The sequence below is a fragment of the Lissotriton helveticus genome, chromosome 4_1 (genome assembly GCF_964261635.1).
Source record: "Lissotriton helveticus chromosome 4_1, aLisHel1.1, whole genome shotgun sequence".
Lineage (NCBI taxonomy): Eukaryota > Metazoa > Chordata > Amphibia > Caudata > Salamandridae > Lissotriton > Lissotriton helveticus.
In genome coordinates this window covers 236,066,090-236,091,980 of record NC_136063.1, presented here as the reverse complement: position 1 = coordinate 236,091,980, position 25,891 = coordinate 236,066,090, and the positions used below count along the sequence as shown (strand labels likewise).

Sequence of the window (25,891 nt, the reverse complement as noted above, 5' to 3'; positions counted from 1 at the left end):
TTTACAACTTCACCGTTTTTTTTAACATCTCCTGCGATCCTCCTATTAAGTGGCAGAAGTGTAAGAAAGTATTTGAAAGATATGCAAAAGTATGTGGAACCAATCTCAGTGCAGAGAGAAGAACTGCTCTTCTTTTGCATTGTCTTGGTTCAGAAGGACAAGAAGTGTTTGATCACTTACCGGAAATAGATGAAGTCACTTTAAATGAATATGAAATTTGCATGTTGAAACTTGATAGACATTACTTACCTAAATTAAGTAGGATCTTAGAGTGCTATCATTTTGGTCTCAGGACTCAGAATGAGGTTGAGTCTGTAGAGAATGATGTCACTGCTTTAAGAAAGTTGGGATCATCATGTAAGTTTGGGGCATTATTGGAGGACAGAATAAGGGATCAATTCATGTTAGGTTGTAGTGTAGAGAAAGTCAGATGATTTATGGCAAAAAGATGACCCTCTTTGGATGAAGTTCTCATAACTGCAAAACAAACTGAACATTCACAGAAGTGTGTGGAAGTTATTACTAAACATGAGGCTAAGGGTAATGTTATCCACCTAGTGAAAAGATCTTCCAAAGAGACATATTTGAAGAAACCGAGTTAGTTAAGACTGAAAAGAAAAATGTTCACACTTTCCATTCCAAGTGTTATAGGAGTGGGAAAGTAGGGCACCTTGCCAATGACAAGAAATGTCCAGCACTAAAAGCTACTTGCTTGAATTGTAAGAAAGTGGGACATTTTACTGCAGTGTGTAAAGCTGAGACTAACAAAGGGAAAGTCAATGTTGTTTCTCATGAGAGTAATAGTGATGTCTGTTTTGAGTTTGACTGTGGTCAAATTGTTTTACAGGTGACTGCCAATAATAAGAAAGGTCCTTTGTATGAAATAATAGTGGAAGGAGGAAATGCCAAATTACTTTTTGATTCAGGAGCGAAAATCACTATTCTCTCCAAACTGTTCTATGTATGCAATATGAAAGACAAAGTACATATATTAAAACCTGACATTAAACCCAGTGCCTACAGTGGAGGAACTATAAAATGTTTAGGATATTTTTAGGGTTTTATAGAATACAAAGAAAGGTATCTTTCTGGTAAAATGCATGTTTCCCAAAAGGGAGACAGTATCCTGAGTTGGTTCCGCCAGAGAGCTTTTGGTGTGATATTGGATCTGAATAATGACTCCCCAATCATTTTAAAAGAGAATTTTCATATAAGTGAAGTCAATATTAAACAAGACGGTGACGACAGCTACGCTTTAATTTTAAAAATAGATCTTCCCAGTGTATTTAGGAGTGAGCTAGGATGTCTTTGTGACAATGTGCACAAAATAAGACTGGTTTGTGGAGCAGTGCCTGTGGCAGGTAAAGTGCGTGGTGTGCCTCTTGCCGTGAGAGACAAAATGAAGGTAGAGTTAGAAAAACTCAAGGCTGAGGGTGTTATTGAGGAGGTTGAAGGAACCCAGTGATTGGCACCCGTGGTAGCCTCCTGGTAGGCCAATGGGAGTTTACGCTTATGTATTGACTTAAGGGAGCTAAATAAACAAGTCATAGTGGATAAATATCCACTTCCTAAAATCTCTGACATGCTTATGCTGTTACAGGGGGCTAAGGTTTTTTTCTACTGTAGATCTTAAATGTGAGTATCACCAGATAAAGCTCGGTGAGAAATCCAAAGACCTTACTGCTTTTATAACGCCCTTCAGGACGTACAGATTCATAGGGCTACCTTTTCGAATGGTGTCGGCAACCTCAGTATTTCAAATCTCTTTGGAAAAAGTGTTGAAAGGTCAGCTGTGTTTAAAGATCTATCAAGATGATGTTTTGATTTTTTGGAAAGATGAGCAAGAACATGACACGAGGCTTAGACAGGTATTACAAACGTTTCATCAATATAATCTCACGGTTAGATTAGATAAGTGTAAGTTTAGAAAAACCTCAATTGATTACTTAGGTCACACCATATCTGGTGAAGGCGTAGAACCCAAAAGCGACTTGGTTGATGCCATAAAAAAATTAGCATCTCCTACCAATAAGGAGGAACTTATGAAGTTTCTCCACATGGCAGAATAATACAGCAAATTTGTAAGAAGCTTTGCTGAAAGGTGTGTCAACATGAGAACGTTACTGTGTAAAGGTGTGGAGTTTATGTGGTCTGACAAGTGTGAAACTGAGTTTAAAGAAATGATGAAAATGCTGAAAAGAACCCCTAAGTTGACGAGTTTTGATCCTTCCAAGAAATCAGTCCTAATCACTGATGCCAGCATTAAGGGTTTAAGCACAGTTTTACAGCAAGAAGATGGTGATTTTGAAAATGTCATTCTGTTTCTTTCACGCAGTCTCCGAGGAGCTGAATTATGTTACTCAGTTATAGAGAGAGAGGCTCCTGTGGTACATTGGGCCATAAAGAAACTTCAAAATCACTTGTGGGGAAAATGTTCGAGATACGCACTGATCATAAGCCTTTGTGTGAGGTGTTTAAGAAAAAGGGCATTGATGCCATTTCAGGCAGAATCTCCAAGTGGGTGGTTGCGCTTCAGGGATATGTTTCTGAAGTGAAATATCTACCCGGAGTCAAGAATAAGATAGCAGATACTCTTTAAAGATTAGTGCGATGTGATGAAGATAAATTAAGTCTTGAAGAAGATGAACAATGCAATATTGAGAGTGTTGGTGTGAAGGAAAGCAGGTGGCGTGAAGAGTGTGTCTCAGACAAAAAATTACAAGAACTTTCACTGTTACTCAAAGAAGGTTGGAACACCAAAATTAAGGGGGATTGTGAAAAGTTTTGGAATGGTAGGAATGAGCTTTCAGAGAGTAAGGGACTTTTATTTAGAGGGACTAGACTAGACCTATCCCTCCTGTGTTACTTCGTAATGAGTTGACGAATTTGACTCATACAGGACATCAAGGAATGTCAAAAACTAAGGAAAAACTTAGATTGAACTACTGGTGGCCTGGAATGGATTTGCAAGTTGAATATTTAGTAAGAGAATGTGTTCCATGTGCCTTGAGTGAGAAGTGTCTTAGAGCCAGAGTACAACCCATGGTGGTCAGGGATCGTCCAAAAGTATAATGGGAAGAAGTAGCACTTGATATATTGGGCCCCAAACAAGGAAATGGATGTGATGTTTATGCATTAGTTCTCATTGATATGTATACTAGGTGGCCAGAAATTAAGGTCACCAGGGGCATTGACACAAGACATGTCATCTCATTTCTTAAAGAGGTGTTTGGGAGAGAAGGACTGCCTGCTGTTTAATTAACGGATAATGGAGTTCAGTTAGTCTCCAATGAGATAGAAGAATGTTTACAAAGTTGCTCCATCAAACATAAAAGGTGTGCCTTATATGATCCCAAGACAAATGGTATGGTAGAACGCTTCAACCGAACGTTAAAGGAAACTATTGCCATGGCTAAACAAAATAATCTATATTGGAAAGAAGGGATAAATAGGAAGGTGGAAGTTTATAAGGTTTTCCCTCATGACATCACAGGAAGGACTCCCTTTGAGTTGCTTAAGGGAAGGTACCCTAACACTCTCATTGCACCTCATTGGGTCAACAAAGCAGAATCATAAAACGGATTAATTGTATCTGATTTTAAGTGGAGGATCAAAGAAGCTGAAAGAATTGATGCTCATTAGTTAAATTTTGATTCTAGAAAATCCGTGAAAGTTACTCCCGTGAGAGTTGGTGATTAGGTTATGATTAGAGCTCCTTTTGGGAGAAAGGCATCTAGTTTGTTTCAGAAACCGTATAAAGTAATTAAAGTGTTGACCAATACCATAAAAACTGAAGATTAACACATTTGGAATCTTAATAGAGTTGTAGTTGTTAAGAAGGATGTGTTAGAACATAATGAGTAATACTCGACTTTCGGACTCAGCCTCATTACGTCCAACAATATCGGCTTCATGCAGAGAAGGAAAAAATGGGAGTCCCACTGGTTTGGCTCCACAGAGAGAAAAGAGAATTGCAAGACAGCCGTCAAGATTCAAAGACTATGTCGTGGAGCAGAATAAGAGATGAGAACACTGCATGATTAATCCGCATTGGTTTACTATTTAGTCTTATGTTTTAGCTTAATCTCAGAGTTCATACATTTTTTATGCTAGTATTATTATTATTTTTGTTTGTTTATAAAGAGGGAAGGTGTGTAGTATTGTGCTTTATTTCCCTGCATCTTCATAGGCATGACATTCAGTGTATTCTTTTGAGTAGCACCATGGTGATGGAACCTGGTGATGTGAGGGTTGAATGAAAAAGGGTCAGCTGATCTGACACAGCCTACTGGATGGATGAGACCCTTGCATTTGGAATAAACAAACTTCTTCATCAACTCTGGATCCTCCTTTATTCAGGAATTACTTAGATTTAGAGTTACTTTATTAAATGGACCAAATCATGTTGAATCGTCATAGGAAGTAGTGAGGCAGTGATGAGTGGTTTAAATCAGGTAAATCGAGTTTATCCATTAATGATGCTGAACCTGTCCAGGTTTGTGCCTGTGTTGACATTTTAATTCCAGTAACCGCAATAGAAGTTATATGGTCTGCTCGTCGTGTGGCCTAACTGCAGAACATGGCGGACGCGTGAGCCTGGAGCTTCGCACCAGCCCGCTACTTACCTGCATATCCTGAAGGCTGGGCCGTACTGAGAAACGACAGATAACCCCCCCCACCCCGGAGGTGGAGAGACGTTTGAGCACCTTGGGGGGAGGGGGGGGCGAAAATACTGCAGCGGCGCTCAACACAAAAACGGCGAGTGGAGGCTGCAAGCACGCTCCCAGGGCCTGTGCGGCAAGGGCCGGGGGGTGTGGCGGCACCACCAGATCATGCCTGGCTGAGAGGACAAGCTTGGAGGCCGCAGTGGCCTGCCTTTCCTGACCGCCAATAAAAGAGCCGAGCAGTGAGAGACGCAAGGGGCGAACCTGCGCAACTAGCGGTGATGGCGGCCTAAGCGCAGAACTGAAAGTTTGATGACCGCCTGTGCCCGGAGGAGTGGGCCTGGAGACGGTGGTCACGGCTTGCCTAGCTCGCTGGCGGCATCATTGGTGCACTGTTAAGTCCACGACTGGCAGCCATAGTGATTTGGGGTAGTAGCACTCCAGCGTGGGCCTTGGCAGCCATGAGAACGGAGTGTATGGGCCCGAACCGACATACCAGGTAAGCGCATGAACGGTGCGCATGAAGTGGAGCTCCGCAGCGGAGATCGCAGACAGGTGTGTGCCATGCAGGTCAGCCACAGCAAGTGGGGTGCCACTGAGCAGTAGAGAGACACAAAGGAGACCACCTGGAAAAATGCAGAGCACCTGACTGGAAGCCATGTATTAGCTGACACGGAGGTTCGGGGAAGAGAGAGGTGCCATAACGGATGAACAGTACATGCCCGCTGCACGGAGGGCATACCGCGAGAGGGGCACCAGGGAGGCCCGAAATTTTGTGGGAGGCTACTGTGGAGGCACTGACTTGAACCACCGATAACAAAAGTGGAAGTAGGCCTATATAGGTGAGGCCGGGAATGCGACTCAATGGCAAAGAGAGCCAGGCGATGCAAGCTGTGGGCACAGCCTGGGCCGTGGAAAGGCTGGCAGTAGAGGCCTAACTGGTGCCATTGGTTCTGTCCAGATAAGAGGAGTGCGGCTGGTGAGAGGACCGTACCAGAACGCGTTACGAGCCTGAAGGCGGCATGCAAGGCAGAAAACAGGGGCAAGCACCGCTTACAGTGGAAACCATCGACCAGCACCTTTCACATAAATGTCGACCTGAATGGCCTACTAGCTGGCTGGCGAGACGATGTGCTGCACCATGGGAAAGCCCAGGACTAAATCGGTAGGAGCCCCCCTGGCACAGGAGGAAGACCCCCAGACTTCGCAACAATCAGATGCTCAACCCCAGCTGCCAGTGCAGTAGCAATTGACCAAGATCCTGGAGGCCATAGCAGATACTAAGGCCACCCTCCACTAGGTTATCAGTACGGTCTCGGTGGGCCTTGGGCTCATCTGCAAATAACATCAAAAGGTATCCGAACGGGTAAAAATTGCAGTAGCAACGATAGCGGATCTGGCCCCGGCCCAGGCGGCGACGTCCCACCAAATCCGAAATCTAGCGACCAGAGTGGACATGCTCAAACGTAGAGCGGAAGACGCGGAAGGCCGCAACAGGCAAAATAATATCGCGTAGTAGGCCTGCCAGAAAAAGTAGAAGGCAAAGACATGATTGGTTACCTCAAGACCTGGCTCCAGACTGTAAGTGTGCCCGAAGGGCTGTCCAATTTCTATACTTTGGAGAGAGCGCATCGAGTCCCTGGGAGACATCCGGCACTGGGTCGACCCCCACGCCCAGTGGGGGCCAAACCGCTGCACCATTAGGACAGAGATCTGCTCCTGCAGAAGATGAGATCAGATGGCCCGTTCATGGTGCAAAACAGTAGAGTCTCCATATTTCCAGACTAAACGCTCGAAGTGCAAAGACGAAGATCGTCCTACCTGGAGGTGAAGAAAGCCCTGCACGACGAGGGGTTTCAATATTCACTGATGTTCCCCGCCCACCTACGCATAGTACTCGATGGGCAATCACACTTTTGTGATGACTCTAAGACGGCCTGGAACTGGTTGCAAACATACAAATCTGGGACTCCGATAGGAGAAGGTAACCAGACGCGGAGACAACCAGAAGGAGACCAGCGGAAAAGAACCAGAAGGAGAGATCGAAAAAGCCAATCCCATTACAGACTGAGAAAGAAAGAGCAGCAGAGTTGTAGGCGGTGGAGGAGATCATGAATAGGGCGGAGGCTTCCCCTGGGGTGAGATCGGGCTCAATTAAGGAGACGGGCAGGTTGGAGGCAGAGGCCTCTGAAAGCAGCAGCGTGGTATTGCTGATAGTCACCCCAGGGACAGCAGATGACACTATTTAACGACGGATTGGAGAGGTGCCGGACATGGCCAGTTGAGGAAGAGAATTGTATGCAGATGGACTCTGTGAAGGCTGAGGGGGCCCAGATAGACTGGCTGGTTCAGAAATAGGGCGAGTTGCTGAACTTCATTACTGGCAAAACCCCCTGGCCTCCCAACCCCCAAGGGTGTGCACCGCTGTGGCTCCCGCCCTACAATGGTGGTTAGTGCTTGAGACAATGTTAGGCCAGCTGACCGTTGTCGAACTTCTCTGCGAGAAGGGAGTTGTAAGTTATGGAGAAAAAATGCGTTCTTTTATGTTTACGTGCCAATGTCCTTCCTGTTCAACGTAGGTGGTCAAAAAGTAGGGGCAGACTCCTGGGGAGGGTTGTGGGGAGCTAGATGCTGGCCAGATATCAACAGTGGAGTAGGGTACTGTTAAGTTCCTCACTTGGAATATGAGGAGTCTGGGCTCAATGAATAAACGGTGATCTGTACATGGCTACCTGAGGAAGAGGGGGATCCAGATTGTCTTACTCCAAGTAATGCATTTGACACAGAATTAAGTCACAAAGCTGCACAAATGGTGGAGGGGGCAGATCTATGCTACCAATTACTCAACATTTGCCAGGGGTGTCCTGGTGTGGATAAGGGCTGGGGTTACTCTTAAAGTCTCTGACACCAAGATAGATAAAGCAGGGAGATATGTGCTAATACATGGGAAACTAAATGGTAAGAATATAACCATTGGAAACATATATGACCCAAATTACGATCAGTTGTCTTTCCTGCAGAAGTTCTTGGCTTAACTGGCGGGCCTGCCGTCGGAAGCCACAATATTAGTGGGTGACTTTAACTGTGTGCAGGATGTGGGGTGGGATAGGTCACACCCTCCCTTACTGGGGACACAACTGCACCGCATAGTAGCACAGTTTTGCGACCAGGGAGATCGCTGGAGCCTGGTAGATACTTGGAGGGTACAGCATGCAATAGAAAGAGAATACTCCTTTTTCTCCCCCTACATCAGCTGCACACTAGACTAGACATATTCCTTAGCTCCGCACACATCAATTAGGTAGTCACACATACCAAATACTTGGGGAGCTTCTGTTCAGGTTATAGCCCACGGCTACTTTTCATCGTCCCCGAGAAATAGACCTCCGATCCCGATGTGGTGGTTCAGATCAGAGATGCTGGAAGATAGACCCTTCTGGGAATTCCTGAGCTCTTGTATTGACACTTACTTTGCCACAAATGTGCGCTCTGCTTCTTCTGAGCAAGTGGAATGGGAAGTTTTTCAAAGTGGTAGTATGTGGCCACTGTTTGAACCAGTCGGTCGGAGTGAAGATAACTCTGTGTAGGGAGCTGGATGAGTTAGAGGGCGGCTCCACACACTTGATAATGGTCAGGGGACAGAAACGACAGCCTTGGCGGATCTTCAGATGCTAGAGCTCAGTATAATGAGGTGCTAGCACGACTTCGGAAATTTGATTACAAAGGATACCTGGCCAGAGCACACAACGAGGAGGGCAAGTTGCCCGACTATTAGCAAGGTTGATTAAACCGGAGACACCCGGATCCCATATAACACGCATTGCTAATGAAGCGAATACTATTTTACACGACCCAGAAGAAGTAAATATATTGTATGCGGCCACCCCCCACCCCCACCCCAGCTAGACAAAGTTGGAGAATTCCTGGCGCCCCTGCAGCTAAAAGATCAGACAAACAACATAGGGAATCATTGGGAGGTCCGGTGACGCTGGCAGAAATAAGACACGGTATAGCATCAATGGCCAAGGGAAGACACCCAGCCGAGATGGTTTGCCAGCTGAACTCTACTCCTCAACATTTGTTTCTAAGCTGGCACCCCACCAGGAAACATTGTTTGTCACATCACTAGAGCTCGGGCGTCACCCCGACTCCACACAAAGTTCCATTGTAATCCTGCTCCCCAAGACTACCACCCTGGGGACCCCAGTAGGGGATTATCGGCCTTTATCTATGCTCAATCTAGATTTTAAGATCTTGAGCAAGGTACTGGAGATGAGACTACTCCCACACATGCCCACGCTTATCCACGTCCACCAAAATGGATTTCTCCCCTCACGAAACACTTCAAACAATCTCAGAAGACTATATTCTATTCTACACCACCCAGAGGGCAGTACACTTGAGCAAGCTGCAATTTTATCGATAGACCTCGAGAAGGCTTTCGACACAGTTAGCTGGGAGTACCTATTTGCTTGTATGGAGCGGATGGGGCTGGGGGAAAAGTGGGTGCACTGGGTTAAAATACTATATGACTGCCCAACAGCTAGAGCTCAAACAGGGGAACACTCTCTGCCCAATATGGGATCTTCCGCGGCATGAGAAAAGGCTGCCCTTTGTTGTGGGTGCTGTTCGCGCTAGCGATGGAGCCATTGGCGGCTCTCTTCCACTAAGGCGGGACGGGGCTGGGGCTGACGCTAGATGTGAGACAGCATATTGTCTACCTATATCTGGATGACCTGTTGATTTATTTAAGGTAGGCTTTCGCTTACTAGATAGATTTGCTTCTGTGACAGGACTGCAAGTACATAAGACAAAGACTTATTTTTTCCAGGTGACTGGACTGCTACCGAGGCCCCATGCGCTCCCAACAGACCTTAACTGGGCTCCTTCCACGAATAAATACTTGGTTGTACATGTCTACCATTCTCTGACTGACTTATGCGAAGGCAACCTCGATGGAGCACTTCGCTCGCTCAGATCCAGTGTAGCGTTTTGGAGTTCACTGAAGCTGCCAGTAATGGCGCACATATCGCTGACCAAGATGGTTATGCTGCCCAGGCTACTCTATTATTTTCTGACCCTCCCGCTGGTGTTACCCAGGGGCTGGTTTGTCCCCCTGGACTCGCTGGTGCGAGACTTAATAGGGGGAGAGGGGTATAAGAGAGTTTCACTGGTGACATTGCAGCATCCAATATGCAATGGGGGGCTAGGGGTGCCCAATTTTGAAATGTACAACCGGCTGCCCAGCTGCAGTGGCTAGCAGAGTGGCTGATAGGAGCCAATGTGGAGGGAACGTTCATGGGAGAGTTGAAAGCCTGTCCCACCCTGGAGTTGGCCAAGATATTGGACCATAGAGTCATAGCCCCATATAAGCTGACCCTACAGACTACAGCATTACAATGCTGGATGAAAAGCCTGGCTAGACTGCCGTTAGCCCCCAAATACTCACCCCCGCTCCCCTTGGTAGGCCTACCACATGGAACCCCACGCCAAACTTTCACTCCGGAGCAATTCACAGAATGGGAGGGAGTTGGGCTTGAGATAGTGGGCGACTTCTACCGGCAAAGGACGTTGGTCCCCTTAGTAGAACTGGTAGAAAAATATGGGATGCCTAAAGGCCTGTTCCTGCAGTATGAGGCCCTAGTTTGTACCTTTAGAGAATTATGGGAAGGGGGAGGAGTGGAACCGGAGACACATACCCTGCTCCATGAGCTATTCACCTCGGGAGGGAATGACCACCAAGTGAAATGATTTTACATGTTAGTAGAGGCATCATTGATGACACTGTCTAAAATCAGGGAACGGTGGGAACAGGCATTAAAACAACCAATTTACAGACCAAGAATGGGATAAGGTTTTGGCTTCCCCCAAGACCATATCGCCAATAAGGGGCTGAAATACATCCTGTTTAACTATGTCCACATGACATATCTTACCCCACGTAGAATTAGAATGATACATGGGGGGAAACATGGGGGTGTCCAAGGTGCTCTCAGCTCGATGTAGACTTCGTCCACATGGTCTGGAGTTGCCTAACATTGACCGCCTTCTGGGGTGAAGTAGTCCAAACAACAGGAGCTACACTGGGGAGAGATCCAAGTAACACTGGGGAGGCATGCCTTTTGGGCCTTTTTCGCTGCCGCTGAAGCGGAAAGTAGGAAACAAATTTGTTGACCTGACTATGGCCCTTGTGAAGAGACGAATACCAATGGCATGGAAGACTGACACTGGACCACAAATATAAAGCTGGCAAAGGGACCTCACGAGCTGGGCAGAAGCAGAGATGAGGGCGCATCTTAGGGAAGAAGCGAGGGGGGAGGGAGTAAGAAGTCAATAGCAGACCAATTAAAGGAATTGGTGGGAGCCTGGAATACACTATACTTTGAAAATGATGAGATGAGACAGAAGATGAGGGGCTAGCAAAGCTCCCAGATAAATCACCTGTCCAGGCATAGAGAGAGTGGTAATAGCTGATCTAGGCAAGGAAAACTTAATCAGGAGAGGGTACACAACGGTGGACGGCATACATAAACCCCCGAGTAGCTACTGCGGAGACCAGAACTGTAGACATGGCATGCCAAGTGCAGACCCCACTCACAAACCCAGACCCTCCACAGCACTGATTAGTAATAAGAAGATCACATGCGGAAACAGGATAGGTACAAGTTGTAAGGCACGAAGTTCTCAGTCAAGGTTACAACAGGCATTGATGAAACTTGGTATTTGCAAATCAGGTGCAAAATGAGTGTGAAATGGGAAAAACATGATATTGGCTAATAATGGATACAACAACTTCTAGGGAAGCAGAACTAGTAGGTTAAAATAAATGCGTGACATATTGGACGCTGAGACAAAATTTAGTAGTGTTGAATTCCAGATACTAGTAATAGATCGAGACTGTAAGACGTAAATTGGAGCAGTTGAAATAAAAATGCATATATTCTGTATTGTGTGTAGAACAACTGTGGAAATGCCAATAACCAAATTCAGCTCAATTTGACACCAACTGGGGTTTCCCTGTGGAAAGAGGCATGTTTACAAAAAGCAGTTATGTAGTCAGTAGGACTTACATTTCATCTAGTTACAGACAATGTTATGCTAAGCAGATTTGTAGAGTGCACTCTCACCAGGGAGGATATCCTGGTGCTGAGATGTTGATGAGGCTGCAAGCATATAGTTTATGTTTAGGATAACACATGCACTGATAATACACATGGTAAATTATGCTTAAGCAAAACATTTTGTCCAGGTGATAGTGGTACCACTAAACATACATCAAGAACTGTTGATCTAGCTTTTTCAGCTCATGCTTCTATTTAGAGGGAGTGAAGGGAAGTCCTTAATCACTTTCATATAGACAGATTATGAGTGCAGCCCCCTCTATCATGAAAGTCGTATAACAAAAGGCATTCTGGTCCAACTAACCAATACTCAGATTATCCTCAATGTTGGTTTTATTTAATGCTGCATGCTATTCAGACATAATCATCCATGATTTTATGTGGCATGCTTCTAGTCCGCACATATCCAAGAACACCTTGTTCCAGGAGAGTTCCTCAATCCAGTTCTTGTGCAGCTATAGATGTGTGGAATTATTCCAAGGTGGACATTGGGTAGGCAGCAGGTGTGGGGGTGGTGGAGCTGGGTTAAGGGTTTGGGTGAAAGTGTGTAAAACTGTTTAATACAAGAAGGTGTATTTTATTATGAGCTGTCTACTCAACAAAAGATTAAAAACACAAAGGAGATCTATAATGGGAACAAATTAGGACCACATATAGTTTATACAACTAAGTCAACACGTTTCTGCCCTAGAGTATATAGCCAAACAATGGTCTTGGGAATTCATCTGGATAAGGAAGGTAGACCCGTACTTCGTCACGTTACAGTCCTAATGAATGTCTACAGTAACTTGCACATTGTGACTGTAAGTTTTGGTCGATTGACTCCACGTTTTTACGCTACTTGTATCATGTGAGAGAAGGGGGAGAGGTCTTCAGATCCACCCTATAATAGATGGAGAATGCTCAATATATTTGCACCTAAGCTGTTCACATCCACACGTCTGTCAAAATTTACAGTTTTTGAAGAAATCCAAAATTGGAGATAATCTCAATACATATTAGTTGGACCAGAATGCCTAGTGTTATAAGATATGGTAGAGCACGCTAAAAGCTGCAAACTTTCAAAGGAGTAGCCTAAAAACTCAATGAATCAAAAAAGTGAAGACATCAGAAATTATAAATAAACTAAGGACCTGATTTAGAAAGCATAACTGGCGCACAAGTTAAAAACCTACTCCCATAAATTTACTCCTGAATTTAAATAGGTTTCTGACATTTGGGAGATTCACAAAGAATATTCAACTTTTTCTTTAAATCTAAGGCAGTCACAGCGTTGCAGATGTAATTCGATTGGGCCACGTTTACTCATATTTTCCAAGATGTGGGCATGCTTCATAAACAAATATTGTGGAAATGTGAACTGCACATCTAACTTCTGTTTTTCTGTGAAGGCAAAATGTTTTCCATGTGAAGAACCCCTCATTCCTAACAAGTCAATGAAATAAAGATGTTTACCTATGCGGACGATTCCCAGATTGTTTTCTCACTTTCTAAGGGAGATCAGGACTCCTCCTCTTGCCTGCAGATCGGCCTCAGAAAAATTTCAACCTGGATGAGTAGCAATTTACTCAAACTGAATGGCAACAAAACGGAGGTTTTAATACTGGGTCCAAATCCCAACCTTTGGAACCCTGGACATTGGCCCTCTGAAATGGGGTCATTACCTACCCCATCAAACCAAGTACGCAACTTGGGCATTATCATTGATAATGGTCTAACCATGGAGCCCCAAGTTACTACTTTAACTGCCACCTGTTTTACCATTCTGAGGTGGCTCAGAAAAATCATCTGGATGTTGCCGGAAGACACACAGAAGACAGTGGTCAATGCATTGATCACCTCCCGTTTAGATTACGTAAATGTCCTATACCTGGGGGCATCACAAGCAGTTATGAGACGCCTCCAACTTGTCCAAAATGCCGCTGCAAGACTACTTCGTAAGTGTCCCAAAAGGGAACGTATATCCGGTCATCTCAAGGCACTCCACTGGTTGAAAATCGAAAACCGTGTCAAATTCAAGACATTGAGCCTTATGCACCGAAATAAATGGGGAAATGCCCCGAGATACCTTCAATCCCTTGTGCAGGCTTATATGCCGGCTCGCTGCCTTAGGTCTGCCTCTCAATGTCTTTTTTGTGTGCCAAAAGTGTGAAGAGCGAGGATTGGAGGAAGATCATTTTCCCTGTTGGGCCCCAAACTCTGGAATGCTCTCCCACTGAACTTACGTTTGGAAACCCGCTACAACCACTTCCGCAGAGCCATTAAAACATGGCTCTTTAATCAGTAAAATTGCTCCTGCTCCTCCTCAGAGTTGTACAATCTGCTCACGGATATAGTATCTTTTCAGCGCTGGGAAACCCTTTTTGGGTAGCTGTCGCGCTTTAGAAGCCTAATAAATAAACAATAAATAATAAATAAATAAAGGGGTGTGCCCTTTATTTGATGCTAAAAGCCTGGAATGACATCTACGGCTTTGTTTATAGTTTGGCAGAGTGGGACCGTCACAGTTAAACTCCCTGAGCATCAAGGTCATATATTTTTTGTTTGGAGAGTTAAAAAACTCCACCTTAAAAGCTTGTTTTCTCAAAGCAAAAAAGTTTGCCGAGCCGATGCTCCAAACATAGAGCCCACTCGTCCAACATTCAGGTCTGCGAAGCACATCACATAAATCTGTACCAGGAAGGTGGGGATTTCTAAATAGGTCAGACAGTCCTATGTCACAGTGGCGGAGGTCATGGACTTCGTGCCCCTTGGCAGACTGGCACACTGCCTTCCTGGTTATAAAGAGCTGCACAGGCCTATATCATAAGGGGGTAGAGTGGTATGGGGTATATACCGTGTATGAGGTACCTGTATTTAAACACCTTTCTGTTACAATTGTAAAGCGCTCTGATACCTCTGGGTCCAGCCAGCGCTATATAAAACCTCTAAAATAAAAATAAAATAAATAAAAATTTGAAGGACACGGTAAATGCAGGGCAGAGACGTTTAAGGCATTGGCAATTGCCCAGGGTCCCCACCTTACAAGGGCGCCCCTGAGAAAAGTAACTTTCTATTTGACCTCTCTATTGTATTTCTCTATCCAAACCTCTATCTACTTCTGTCTCTCTACCCACTGTCATCTTATGGCGAGATATATTCCAACTTTTTTTATGTGATCCTGTTAAAGTTGTAACATATATTTTAGTATTGTTTGGCATCATGCATTCTTGAATTAGCAAGACATGGGTAATACAATTAAAAGTTTTTCCGAACAGAGGCCCCCAAAATATGTCTCACCCGGGGCCCGAAAACCCTTAAGATGACACTGAACATTAATTTACCCCAAGACTGGAAAAGTAATGATTTCTAATGCTAATAAACCATGAAAGGCATGTAAGTTGTAACTCCCATTGCCGTTAAATGTTTTACGGCCATTTAATTTAACTAAACATATAGGTTATATTAAAACCAAGTTAATACAGAAGCATACCTGTGTGGGTTCATCGGCTGTTCATAGGGCGTTTGCTGTATGGCATACTCCTGATACCCTCTTCGCTGGACATTATCCTGCTCCGCTGGTTCCAGATCTGTTGGTCCTACATCGGGAGGAGGGGCTTCCACTGGAACTATTTTTGTGGCCCCTATGTTGTGTATTTAGAAACAGTTAAAGTTAAACACAGAAGAAACTAATTCATTCTTTCTGTACTCCAAGGAGAATAACAAGGTAGGCTGGTTAGAATAATTATCGAAAATGTTGCTGAAAGTTCTATAATAACATCATTCCTCCAGAAAAAAAATATGTATTCCCTCAACATTCTGTAAAAAAAAAAAGTAGATTTGCAGTCAAATTTCATCGTATATTGCGTTTTGAAACAACAAGACACTTCTTTCCCATTTATTTTCCAAATGTGTCTTGCTTAAAAACACCAAATCTCACTTAAGGCACAGAAAAATGCATTAAAAGATGAATACTCAAAACATAAGACGGACTTAAGCAACAAACCCCCCTCTATGTTAAAGACAGTATGTATCGGCCTGCTTCCAATTCAAACTCAAGCACCTCTATTTTATAACCGCATGGCGCGTATTTCAGTCCCTAGATGAAGGAAAGCCTAGACTTATCATGGTCACTGTCTTTCTCTCCCATACTACCCATCGGTGGCTCCAAATTAATAAAAAAATATATATATTTATGAAGTATGTACCCACAGAGGCTCCTTCCCATCTTCGGCAGCAGCTTGTTTACCTACCTGAGCTCCTGAAATCTGACACAGATAGGAGTGACTTGGTGGCAGTAGCAACTTTACATTCAGCAGCGGCCGCCAAAAGCACTTTTTACTAGATGAAGATTTAGTCTTAAATGTTCTTCTCTTTGCTGAGTACTCCAGCTCAGAGTAGAATGACATTTGGAAATGTGCAAAAGCAAAAGCTCCGACAGGACTTAACCAAAATGTGCTATTTCCATTGTTTCTTCAAACTTTTCTTTAATCTGGTCTGGTTTTTCGTTGTTTTAGAAGAAAGGGTTTTTTCTTAATATGGCCCCCACTTTTTGCCCCCAATTACACTACTAGATGCGGGTTTTCGATTCTGGCAGTGCACTTAAGCCTGCTAACCAGCTTCCAGTGCTAATGCTCTCTCCCTAAAACTGTTGGGTGAATTGGCAATCCCAATTGGCAAAGAATTTACTCTCTTTTAAGCACCTAGTATATGGCACCAGGGGAATGCAGGGCATTAATGGTAAAGGGGTCCCCAAGACTGCAGCACGGTTCTGTGCCACCCACTGACAGCAGGCATACCACCTCAGACTGCAGGAGCAGTGCAAACTGCTTAAACTCGACTGTGCCCTCACCATGTAAGGCACAGTCAATACACTATTTTTAATATATATCAGGCACCCCTAAGGAAGGCCTCCTGAGCCTAGGAGGCAGGGAGCATTATAGTAAAGTTGAGAATATATAAGTGCAATGCTATATGTCCATATATTGGCATTCCCCATTGTAAACTACTGTGTTAGTGGTCCATAGGATAACAGGGGCTGGCATCTGGCCATTCTCGAGGTTGAAGGCTCCATTATGGTACTTCTGAAATATGCCATGTTAGTTATCAAACAATGTTCCTTCTCCCCCCTGACACAATCTCATGTCTTGGGTGATGTGGCATGCACCCAGGTGGTTACCTTAGAGGTTGACCACCTGTTTGCCCCAGTTTCTCTGTGCTCTGGCTGGTAAGCCCACACTTCCAGCATTTGCTGCCACCCAAAACAGGATTTTAACCTCCTGCCAGGCAGTGCGATCCCTCCCAGGAGTCAGGAAACATGTATTTATTTAAATGGTTTTATATAGCGCTGGCTAGACCCAAAGGTATCAGAGCACTTTACAAGGGTTGGGAGTGGAACAAATTGCAATATAAGATTTGTACAAAAAGGAAAAGTGCAAGATAATAAGAACAAAATGCAAAGAACAGTAAATACATGGACAAGAAAATAAGGAGTACAATTAGTCCATAACCAGAATTGGATAGTTGATCTAGCGTGGGTGGTCAGGGATGGGGGGGGAAGTAAGGAGGTAGGGGGAAACCGAGGAGGGTGATGGGAGAGGAGATAGCATGAAGGAGTAGGCAGAGATTATAAGAGAACTAGCAGGGGAGGGTGGCTGTATATGTGAGAATGAGAGAAGGGGGTGTAAGTCATGTATAATGTAGTGAGAACATAGCACCGTCATGGGCAGGTTGTGAAACCCTGTTAGGTGGCAGGATTAAGGACCCCAGTATTTGTTGAGAAGTTGCCGCTTGAGATCTTTTTTGAAGATGAGGTGGGAGGGGTTGCAACGTAGAACTTTGGGGAGTGAGTTCCAGATAGTAGGCTCATTTACAGAGTAAGAGCGTAACTGGGTAGAGTTCTTGTTTACCAAAGGAGGTACTAGCATGAGAGTATTTGTGCTCCTCATTTCTCTAGAGCAGCCCGCTTTGTCGGGTTTGTCTGAGAGATACAATGGGGTATGATGTTGCAAGGCTTTATGGGTAATGCAAGCATTCTTGTAGGTGGATCTGCCTTCGATGGGAAGCCATTTGAGATCTTTGAGGATGGGGGAGATGTGATCAAACCGCTTACAATCCGAAATAAGCCTGGTCGTTAGGTTAAGGACTGATTTGATTGGGGCTAGGTGAACCTTCGGTGTTCCAGAGAGAATGGCATTACCATAGTCCAATCTAGAAAGTACTAGAGATTGAACCACTAATTTAAAGTCATTAGCAGGAATGTAGAGTTTGATTTTCTTGAGGTGATGTAGAGATAAGGGAGCCGAGTTTTTTATGTGGGGAGAAAGGCTGAGGTTCTGGTCAATGCTTATTCCGAGGGATTTAACTGAGTTAGAGGTGGACAAAGAGCAGTTGAGAGCTTTAAGATCAGAGATCCAGTGTTGAATGGGGAGCCGGTTGTTTTTAGGAGCAAAGGTAATGAATTCCGTTTTTTTAGGGTTGAGTTTAAGGTGATTGTGAAGGAACCATTGTTGAATCTTAGTCAGGGCATCATTGAGGTTCAGGATGTCAGCTTGGGATTTGATTTTATAGTAAAGCTGGGTATCGTCAGCATAGAGGTGGTAGCTGATTCCTGCTTGCTTAAGAATGAGGGTGAGGGGTTCCAAGAAGAGGTTAGAGAGGGAGTGAGAATAGAACCCTGGGGAACACCCAGGGAGAGAGGAATAGGTTTAGAGAGGCAATTCCTGATGTTAATTTGTTGGGTTCTGTGCTAAAAGAAGGAGGTGAACCATTTGAGGATAGGACCGTTTAAGCCAAACTGATCTTTGAGGGTGTTGAGTAAGACTGAGTGGTTAACAGTATCGAAAGCAGCAGAGAGGTCAAGAAGAATGAGATGGGAGGCCTCCCCCTTGTCGAGGGAGTGATGGATGTCATCGACAATGTTGAGCATAGCAGTTTCAGCACTGCAGCCCTTTCTAAAGCCTGATTGTAATATGTCCAAAAGGCTGAAGGAGTCATTGTGCATGTCCAGTTGGAGCAAGGCGCATTTTTCGAGGGCCTTGGATAGAAGAGGAAGATTAGAGATAGGGCGCAGATTGTTAAGGTCGGTGGGGTAAGCAGTAGCATTTTTTAGGGTCGGAGTGCTTTGGCCAAGCTGGAGGGAAACAGGGACACACCCTGTGGCTAACGAGGTTAGCGGGGAGAGGGTCCAAGGTATGAGAGATGGATTTAAGCTTAGTGATGATGTTGAGGACTTCCTGCACCGTAACTGGGCTGAAGTTAAGCCAAGATGCATAATTTTTTTGCTGTGGACTGGTGAGGAAATGTTCCGGAGGGGCGACGGCGGGAGGGAGATGAACAGAGTCGGAAGGGGGCGAAGGTGTAAAAGCAGACTTGGAAGGGAGGCCATAGCGAGGTGATGAGCACTGTGGTGGGAGGGTTACGGCAAAGGATAGATCAATCTTGGTGAATTTTTCGGAAAAGAAGTTCACAATTTCTTCACATCTTTCCATAGAGGCCATCAATATGGGGAGGGGCAGAATCTGTTTGATTTTTGAAAAGACTGAATAGTTCCCTGGGTCTATTTTTAGCTTGGTCGAGTTGTGCGCGGAAAAAGGAGGCCTTTTCATTGAGGATGTGTTTTTTGTAATTAGCCCTTGCGGTTCTGAGGAGGGCAAGATTTGGGGGGGGAGGGGTGTTCGGTCAGCCTAAGCGAGCGTCTCTCATTGTTGAGATCAGCATTAAACCAGGATTTGGCGGGGATATTTTTTTGTGGTTTTAATTTGGCTGGGGCACTTTGGTCAAGGACCTCGATGATGGATTTGTTGTAGTGTTCGGTAAGGTCATTAGTAATTAATTCTGAAGCTTATAAAGCGCATGGTTACACTTACCAGTGTGTCCCCGCGCTGAATAAACTGCTGAGTAACCTGTCCTGGCCTGTTCCTGTGAAGCGACCAACTCCTGGGGACCCCCCTGGTGAAGCCAGGCATCCTTAGCGATTAGGGCCGGTGTGGAGACTAAGCAAGCTATTGCCCAGAGTTGCAGCGTGGGACCCCATGATTAGAGTAGGCACCGTGCCGAGAATTATCGGGTCCGCGGACATTTGAGCTCAAGACCCTGCCGCGACAGGAATTGAACCCTGGTCCCGGGCCAGACCTCTGCATCAGGGTCTGCCGCTCTAATCAGTGAGCCACACTCCTCCACTAAGGATTGTGTGAGGAAGGTGAAAATTGAAGTTTTGCTTTAATCTTAGTCTCCAGTTCGCCTGGAGGAATAAGGTGAAGATTTCTGGTTCATTTCCTATTTTTGACATTTTTAGGGGCATGGGAGGTACGGCGCTGTTGATCGTGAAGAGGATAAGGTGAGGGTCCGACCAGCCAATGGCGACAATGTGGGAAAGGGAAGCCAGATCTTTGCTAGTAATGATAGCGTCAAGAGTAGCCCCTTTGGAATTTGTTGTCGAATGGCAGATTTGATTCAAGTCAGTAACGTCGAGGAGGTCATGGAGGATGTTAACCAAGGGATTATTGTTCCAGTGAATATTAAAGTCTCTGAGGAAAAGGTTTTTGGAGTTGGAAATTGAGGCTTGGGAAAGTAGGTCAGACAATTCCTCCACAAAGGGTAAAGGATCGCCAGGGGGATGGTAGATATTATGTAGCCGAATAGGAGGGGAACCCTGAACTTTAAGTTCGGCTCCAATATATTCGAAAGTGGCTTGATCGGAATTCTGAACAAGGGAGAGTTGGAGTTCATCTTTATAGATTATGGCAAGGCCCCAACCAATTTTGTCAAGCCTATCTTTTCTGAGGATGGAGTAACCCGGGGGAGAGAGCAGGTCAAGAATAGATGAGGAGTGAGCCTTGAGCCAGGTTTTCATAAGAAAAGCGATGTCAATGGCTTCACTAAGAATGGTTTCCGAGACTTCTGTTGCATGTCGTGTGGCCAATCGACAGTTGACCAGCATGCAGTTGAAGGGTTTAGGATTGGTTTTGGGGTGACAGCAGGAATGGATAGTGGTGAGTTGAGGAGGTGGTCTGGGCCAGCCAGGGGAGGTAGGGATACGGCTTTTCCCCAGGATCACCGGAATAGTGGAGTGAAGTGTAGGAGGGTAAGTAATCATGGTGAGTTGTGGAGGAGGACTGGGCAAGCTAGGGGAGGTAGGGATACGACTTCTCCCCAGGATCACGGGAATAGTGGAGTGAAGTGTAGGAGGGTCAGTAGGCATGGTGCTAGGGGGGGTAGGTATTATTTAAGTCCCAGGGGTCTGTGGAGGAGAGATGGATCGGGGCTTGGGATGGTATAAGAGACAGTTACCGGGAGGTCCATCAGCTGAAATACCGTAATGAGTAGTACCGTATTTTCCGGCGTATAAGACAACTTTTTAACCCTTTAAAATGTTCTCGAAAGTCGGGGGTCGTCTTATACGCCGGGTGCCAAATTTTACGGTATTTATGCATGCGTTTTTATATAGCGCGGACTTTACCCGAAGGTGTCAGACCGCTCCACAATAGGAAATGGTGCATAACAGGAGGAAAAAGTGACATGTGTGCAGGTTACAAAAGCGTACAAAGTACGGCATAAATAGGCATGACACTGTTAGCATTGTAAAAGAAAGGCGCTGTGCTCGGGCTGGTAATTTCAAATCCAGGCCATGTGTGCCTTTGATTTACTGATGTTCCCCACTTTGGATCCCAGGCCTACATCTCCGAGGTTACCCTGTCTAATTGGTCCTGACTGGGTTGTATTCTAAGTCACCCTTCATGGTCACCATCACATCTGAATCATTAAGTAGTGAATGCTACCCTGAGGAAGAAAACTGATTGCACGTATGGCCATCACATGGCCAAAGGGCCACCATCCGTGAGAGAGTCCTGGTGGTAGTCTAAGACGACCAGCCGAGGTGCCAATTGATGATGCCCTTTGAACCTCAACTACAGACTGTCACTGCAGTGGTCATGCCATATAGTCCTTCAACCGGCAGAAAGCTTCACATGGTAAAGAGATCTATACCACCAGGTGCTAGTACTACGGGGATTCCAGACATGACAGACAGGACCTTCCTGATTCAGTTAGCGATGGTGAATAGAGGTAAAATACTGCAATAAATAGAGGTAAAATACTGCAATATATGGAGGACACTCAAACACAAGAACAAATGGCGCCTGTGAAACTTTGGAAGAGGGGGTAGTCTTATAAAGCGAGTATAGCACGAAACCTACATTTTATCAAGAAAAGTAGAGGGTCGTCTTATATGCCCAGTCGTCTTATACGCCGGAAAATACGGTACATTCTTGTTGAGGGAAAGTAGTGTTAGTTTGTACGGAGCCCATAGTAAAGGGATAATTGGCAGGATTAGTATTGGAGAGGGCGTTAAAGTCTTTCCTGAGAGATGAAAGTTCCAACGTCAGGATAGAGAGGTGGAGTTCAATGTTAAGAAGCAATTGGGTTAAGAGAGTGGAAGGTAAGGAGGCAAGAAGGTCGGGGGGAGAGGGACATGTTCCACATTAGACTGGTAAAGAGGAATAGGAAGTGGACATGGAGGGAACCCAGGTGGCAGAAAGTGAGGGGTGTTCCAGCTGCTAGACTGAAGATGAATTGTAGTGTGAGAGCCCTTGGGCAAGAAGGGGGGTCACACCAGTGAAGTGGCACATCAAGGCTATAAACTTCAAAGGCTGTACCACCTCTAATATGCATCAGGACTGACTCCCAGTGGAGGAAACATCCCTTCCTTTAGCCCAGACACCTCTCCACCCGGAAAGGCAGGAATTTAGTTAGTCAAGAAGGTGCACAACCCCAGAAGGCTAGCCACACCTCCAGGGTGAGCAGACTGGTCTGTACACTAAAATTAGATTGTTGCCATCTTTAGAAGTGACAGAACAAAGTTCTAGGCAGAAAAGACGACCCACACCACCGGAGTGGTCACCTCAGGGGTGGACTAGAAGCAGGGACTGGCTGTCCATTGGCTACTAGCTCCCACACCTCTAACTCCCCTAAATATATAATTTAAGAGAGCCCCTGACACCAGAACCTCAGTTCTGAACAACCTGCATCAAAGAGGAGAACGGAAGAAACCTGCTAGGCTTGCACAAAGCAAAAGAGGGATACTCTGAACCGGTGGCAACGCTGCTGGAACTGCCTCACTGGAGACTCGTCCAAGGCTATCTCACAGTTCCCCCAGACAGAGGGCCCCAGTGGAAGCCTAAAGCACCCTCAGACTCCCCTGGACCAGTGCCACTAGTCCCCTGCAAACTGAAGGTAAAACAACGCTCATAATACTAAGAATCGCTAGCCATCGGGCCCTCCAAGCGATCGCCCAACTCCAGATGGGATAGTGTATTGTGGGAACTGAGTCCTGCCGTCCACGAAATTACAGGCAGCTACCGGATTCCCCTAGATCACCAGACAGCCAAGTTTTTTCTGCTCTACTTACTGCTGCCAAGGCTGTTGGTCACCAGTCCAGCAACTGACACCTTTACTGACCCCTTTACTCGAACTCCATCCAACCTTAGATCAACGTCAGCAACCACCCTGCTGTGGCATTTTTGCATCTTTTCCCCCCGCAGAACAGTTTCAGCGGTAAAAGCAGCTCTCCGGTGACTCCCATTCAGCACCGGGGACAGCAGGGGACAACTCTGCCGTCGGGCTTCACAGGCCAGGCAAAATTGGCCTGACTGTCAAGGCTTGGTCCAGGAGCCAAAATCGCCTTTACACTGCAAGGGTACAACACAACTCAACCTGCAAGTGACTGATTGTCAGTAGTGGTTTTCCTCTTAACCCCAATGATAAAGTTTCACTGTATTATTCTGCACTGATTTTATATAGCTTCAAAAATTCTTTAACTCCGGTTATATGTATGCAATTCTGTTCGTTCTGGTGTCTAAATTAAGATAAAAATACATTCTATTTTTTATAAATTGGTGTGGGATTTCTTGAGTTGTGTCAATTAGTTATCAACCATGTTGGCACGCTGAAATGCTTAACACATGTTCCTTTTTGCCACACTACCAGGACTGAGCTAAAGATATATTAGTGTGAATCCAAGGACCATCTTTGGGATATTGTGAGAGTATTACATGGTGAGGTCTAACCCCCACACCACATAATACTCAATTTGCCCACACACTGGTTCTATCCATTTTTTATTTCTTAACTGTCATGTTGTTTGAAGTGTCATTAACCTATTCATCCATCATATATCTCTCAAGATCAGTCTTTGTTCTTGGTGGGCCAGAGAATACCTTTAGTAGAAAGACTGGTTTGCCCGTAGGAGATGCCCCTAAGGAGACTATGCTGGATCTCATTCAGAGAGCACATCCAGACTAGGGGCACTATTACACCACCGTAACGGTATGCGGGGCCGCTTGCCAGGGGTGTGGCGGTCCCGCTGAGCACATTATGATGCGCCCGCCACACTGTCGGGCGCATCCCGCATAGTTTACAAGCAGCACCCGTCGCAATGTAAAATCAGCATGTTGTGCATTTGCCTGCCACCTTATGCATGCAAATGTCGTGGGTACCATGGGTACCCCCCAAGTGCAGCCACCCACCCCGACAGACCCCTGGGGGCCCCCGAAGAAAAGACTGCATGCCTTCGCACGGTGGCAACGCCGCCATGGAGTGGATGCTCTCTGCCATCATCCTAATATGGATGACACAGCCACCATATTAGCCATGTTTTTCCGACGGTCGACTCGTCGACTGGCGGAAAAGCGACGGACGGTCTTTCCGTCCGCCGGGGACCCCCCAAGCCATCCTAATATGGTGGGGGGTCTTTCTGGTGTGGATGGCGGGTGGTTTGCCATCCTAATGGGTCCCTATAACCGGTCTATCCCTTCGCCCACCAGTTTAGTTTAATGAATTCTTGCTATTTCGACATCATGTGCCGGGAAGCCTTTATTTCATCTTTTAACAGGTTCAGGTTTGCTAGTCATGTAAGCTACCCATCTAATCTACAGTGAAGTCATGTGCTTGGCTTGCTACTCAAGGAGATAGTTGGTTGTTCTAAAACTTCAGTGTCCCTTTAGTAACGACCATCTATCCCGTGTATACCCATCCCTGATCTCTCTCTCGATAGAGAATCAGGAAAAATCTTTTCTCTACTTTTTACTGAAAAAGACAAGTTTTAATGTCTGAATGCAAACACGTAAATTGTTACTACAGAGCCTAGTCTGTAGTCCAAAAGTCTACAAGGCCTGCCCAGAAACTCATTCCATTCGACCTAATAATCATTATTATGCTAAAGTCGTACAGTAAACTATTTCAAGAATAGTTATAGGCACATGCAGAAGATACAGGTTTCAGTTCTTAAGCCTATTAACATGAACGGCATTTAATTCAAACCAAGATCAAAAACTCATTAAATTAATTTCCATTTCAAAGACAATTAGTGTTTAAAATTTCAAAACGTAAAATAATCCTTATGAGTGAAGTGTATATAAATGTTTAAAGAAAACTACAGTTCACCTAGGCTCAGGAGAAATGAAAGAAAAATAATGTATGCTCAAACCAATGTGTTATGGCAGATTTTCTTGGCATCTAGATCAAAGGCATAAAAATAGAGTTTAATAAAAAGCTTGTTTGATCTCAAATGCCATTAATAATAGATCTGAAGTGAGAGGAAGAGCGATAACTTGACTAGCTGCCCTAAAAGCAGTCTATAAAAACACTCTAGGAAGACACAAATCTATGTAATGCAGCAACAAAAAATAGATACCGACTTTCAATACTAAGTAATGTTTTTGACTTTCAATCGAATGCCACGCCAAAAGAATGACATCGGACAAAAATCTAAAATTGGAGATCCAGAGAAATAATAGTTATATCCAATGAGTGGCTTAGGCCAGTGCAACTATATTACAGATAGTGAAAGACTGTTGGACTAAAATTCTTAATTCCCCTCTATATAAATGTTTTGTGGCACTAACGAGGTGTGAAGCAGCTGTATCGAACCACAACAATACATAATAGAAATGGTGTATAAAAAAACTGAAATCTTGCAAATACCACAACCGGTGAAAATAAAAAAAACTTAGTAGCAAAACACCACATTGTACCCAATTCAGTGGAATTCTAAAGAAATTGCTTCTTACCATAAAAATAGCTACCAATGAAAACATGAAGGAATGTTTGAGGCAATAGAGATGCAGCCTG

At 44.9% G+C, this 25,891-nt stretch overlaps 1 protein-coding gene across 1 annotated transcript in view; it reads right to left on the bottom strand.

Moving 5' to 3' along the window:
• Positions 1-25,891, bottom strand: part of ZFAT (zinc finger and AT-hook domain containing) — a 985,201-nt gene that overhangs the window by 622,968 nt on the left and 336,342 nt on the right. The window contains exon 5 of the mRNA XM_078686715.1: positions 15,258-15,408. Within this exon, the coding sequence (XP_078542841.1) occupies positions 15,258-15,408 (151 nt within the window). The remainder of the gene's footprint in view (positions 1-15,257; positions 15,409-25,891) is intronic.